At 44.2% G+C, this 3,410-nt stretch overlaps 1 protein-coding gene across 2 annotated transcripts; it reads right to left on the minus strand.

The window, feature by feature from the left end:
• On the minus strand, positions 1-2,917 carry LOC121847259. Of its 2 annotated transcripts, none has more exons than XM_042327721.1 (6): positions 2,775-2,917; positions 2,501-2,594; positions 1,662-2,258; positions 1,529-1,564; positions 1,224-1,346; positions 1-1,106 (listed from the first exon to the last, which is right to left on the minus strand). In XM_042327721.1, exons 2-6 carry the CDS (start codon positions 2,530-2,532, stop codon positions 116-118), a joined length of 1,779 nt encoding a protein of 592 aa, XP_042183655.1. In that variant the 5' UTR covers positions 2,533-2,594; positions 2,775-2,917; the 3' UTR covers positions 1-115. The 2 variants fall into 2 exon arrangements, with proteins under 2 accessions (XP_042183655.1, XP_042183654.1); XM_042327720.1 differs by having other exon boundaries at positions 1,224-1,349.
• Between the last annotated feature and the right edge of the window lie 493 nt (positions 2,918-3,410).

The raw sequence follows: 3,410 nt of genomic DNA on the forward strand, positions 1-3,410 counted from the left end.
TTAAAATGTCATTTACCACCTTCACAAGTGCCGTCTCAGTGCTATGATGGGGTCTAAAACCAGACTGAAGCATTTCGTATACATTGTTTGTCTTCAGGAAGTCATTTATGTTGTCCTACTGTGTCATACACATTGATTTCTTCCCTCTCAGCTTCTCCTCCAGAGGGTAAAATGGCTGCTCCAGGACGATCTGACTTTTCTCTAATGTTAATAGACCTCTACACAGTGAGTCATGGATCTTCTGCCAGGACTCCATCTCTGTGCGCCACAATGCTGATCTGGCACGGATGAGCTGGGATCTCTCACTCTTGCTGCCTTTGGCCAGGCTGACGCTGTCTTTACAGATGAAGAAGACATCCAGGCCAACGAAGAGGACGTTGAGGGTGATGAGACCAGCCCGCACTGACTTGGAGAGGGCTAGTGGGGTGCCTTTGGCCACCTGTCCAATGTCCGGGATGTCCTCGGCTAGCTTGGGTAGGTTTCGTGCTACTTTGCCTTCCTGGAGTGCCAACTTACCAGCGCTTGAGATCAGATCTTTGTTTCTAAGGACTTCTGCAGACTTAAAACCTGAGGAAAGGTCAACTAGGGAGTCAATGCGTTTTCCGATGGTCCAAGTGGTGGCAATCACCTTCCTTGCTCCAACCATGTTCACCGTGCTCTGCCCCAGGATGGGCTCCATATTCCTGGCCACATCCTCCAGACACTCCTGGAGACTCTCCACATCCTCCATGAAATTCTGGAATATGTCACTGGCTTTCTTCTCATGGATGCTATTGACCTTCATCTCTGTGATACCAGTAGTTAAACTGTTGACCCCACTGGTGACCCCCAGGCTGAGCCCTGCAATGGTGAGAGCCAGTGACACCCCAGCAGTGACAGGGGTCAGAGCTAAGCCCACGATGGATAGGATTCCTCCAGCCGCCCCCACTGAGCTGCCTGCCACACTGGAGATCTTAGCCCCCAGCTTCATCCTGTCCAGCTGCATAGCATTTCCTTCCAGCTCAGTCAGAAACCGCTCCATCCTGGGTCGGCGCTGGCTGAACTGACCAATGAAGCGCTGAGCAGCCTCTTTGAACAGGAACGTCAGTCTGAGGTTCTGGTCCATCCTGTCAGAGGGGAAAGATATCTATTTACTGTTTTCCAATAGACTAGTTCTTGAATCTTGTTAAAAAATGTCAACATAAGTTTTAAGAGAAGAACCAAACCATGGCAGAAAAACCTACCTGATCTCACTCAGCTGATTCAAATGTTGGAGCATATTTTGTATGGACTCTTCACTCACACCACCAAGGTTGACCACAGGGATGTCATTCCTCTTTTTCCAAAACATCATTTGACTGACTGAGCTACTGTAACAATGAATATTCATTTCAACAATAAATTATATTCATTACATTATTTTGTGGCATATGAATTATATCACATAAGCCAAAGAACCTTGTCAAATTACATAAAAATTAAAGGAAATTAATACAACTATGCTAATATAATATACATGCTGATATTAAAACTGTGTGAGGGATCTTACCCAAGTTTACTCTCAGGCTGTTGTCTGATCTGTAATCTTGAAGGAAATAATTGACATCAAGTGTTTGTAAAATGTCAATGAAGAACATTACATACGTTAATGTTGAAGTAATTGTGATGGGAGCTCCACTTACCCCTTCTCCATCCTTTTACAGACCTGCTGGCTGATTTCTATGTATCTGTCCAGTTGGCAGGCCAGCACCTCTACATTGAGGAGGCTGGGCATAAAGAAGGCCTTAGCATCCCTCTTAAAATGGATGAGGAGAGGGCAGGCCATTCTGGCAGCAATGATGACAGCCTGAACACTGGCAGGGCTCGTCCCCTGAGGCAGACAGAGGAACCTGTTCTCCTCAAACACCAACAGACAGGTGACCGCCAGACACTCCACAGCATTCAGGAAGTAATCCAGCTTCTCCAGGCCTCCCAGAGTGTCCTTTAGTACAGCTCCCAGCTCCTTCTCCAGCCCTTCACGCCTACTGTCTGCAGTCACCTGGGTCAGACCGCTCCATACGAACTCCCCAAATGCCTTGGCCTTGGTCGCCGACTTACGGACATGGTCGAACTTAAGGTCAATTCTCTCGGCCCTCTCCTTGATGTCCCTCATCATTTCCAGTTCTGTCTGCCTCTGAGGGGCCCATTTGGAATACCTGTCACAGAACTCCCTCACTGTGTGAATGTTGCTGAGGGTGTCTGAGATGTACTGGACCAAGAGCTCCCTTGTTATCTCTAATCTGTAATAAAAGAGGGATTCAGATAGGAGCTTTACCATTGAATTCAGGATAATCACTATATCAAATGACAAAGTTGTAGATTTAGAGTGCCTATCCAACTTTACACTTTTATTGAATGGCCTTCATTGAAAACCTTGGATTCTTTGTCAACACTGCCCTCTGCTGTCTATGTAAAGTAATCCAACAACTCTCTCCTTTTTTTGCCACAGTTATTTATTGCCCTCAGTTATTAATAGTCTCACCGTGACATGGCGCTCTCCCTGCGTTTTGACATTTCCCAGTTTGGTTGATATTGTTTCTGAACAGAATTCGTCTTGTATTGGACATGTCCATTAACTGTGGATCAAATAGTCAACAATCATGACAAATTGAAGTGTACATTTCTCTGCTGAAATCATTTAGAATCAGGATTCACAGACATGGCATGGCTTACGTGGGCAAACATGTTTAGATACTTTTCGAAATACAACATTTCTTTCGTGTAAAAAAAAAATGGATTTATTAAACCTCACTCACCTTGACAAAGACCCTACTGCACGCAGACAAAACTGAAATGTAGTCTCTTTAAATGGGTCAACATGCTTCGACTCGACTGGGGAATAGCCAAGTACCAAACGAGCAGGGTTGCCAGGTCAAGCTAAAATAACTAGATCAATGACCAGTCAAAACCTGCCCACAGGTCCTGAAAACTAACCCATATGTTGCAGCAAGAGAGGAGTTGCCACATTTATCCAATGAAGCTTTTTTCACAACATTATGGAGCGAATTAAGAAGGAATATCGACGCAATTTGTAATGACCTAGGCTAAGAAGCAACATTCGGTTTTTCATCAAAATAATAATTCTTCCAAGTTTAAGAATATGTTGCCATATACCACAAACCTCTGTGGTGACTTATTGCTATTATAATCATGTTACCAACGTAATGACAACAGTAAAAAGTAATTTATTGTCATACCCGTGGTACACGGTCTGATATACCAAGTGTTCAACCAATCAGCATTTAGGGCTCAAACCACCCAGTTTATAATAGTAAATAAATCCAGTTTGCACATGTGTATAACTATAGATAAATCCAACAGGAGAGTTTGAGGAGAGTTTGCGTGATGAACGTTGTACAGAGGATCTCGAAATCTCTGTACAAGAAATACTT

Source organism: Oncorhynchus tshawytscha, linkage group LG09 (assembly GCF_018296145.1).
Source record: "Oncorhynchus tshawytscha isolate Ot180627B linkage group LG09, Otsh_v2.0, whole genome shotgun sequence".
Classification (NCBI taxonomy): Eukaryota; Metazoa; Chordata; class Actinopteri; order Salmoniformes; family Salmonidae; genus Oncorhynchus; species Oncorhynchus tshawytscha.

Excerpts from the sequence above, each read along its gene's own strand:
- LOC121847259 (XM_042327720.1), bottom strand. The coding sequence starts at position 2,532 with ATGTCAAAACGCAGGGAGAGCGCCATGTCACG. Across the intron at positions 2,259-2,500 it reads AGGGAGAGCGCCATGTCACG|ATTAGAGATAACAAGGGAGC; the intron begins GTGAGACTATTA and ends CTTTTATTACAG. Across the intron at positions 1,565-1,661 it reads TGTAAAAGGATGGAGAAGGG|ATTACAGATCAGACAACAGC; the intron begins GTAAGTGGAGCT and ends ATTTCCTTCAAG.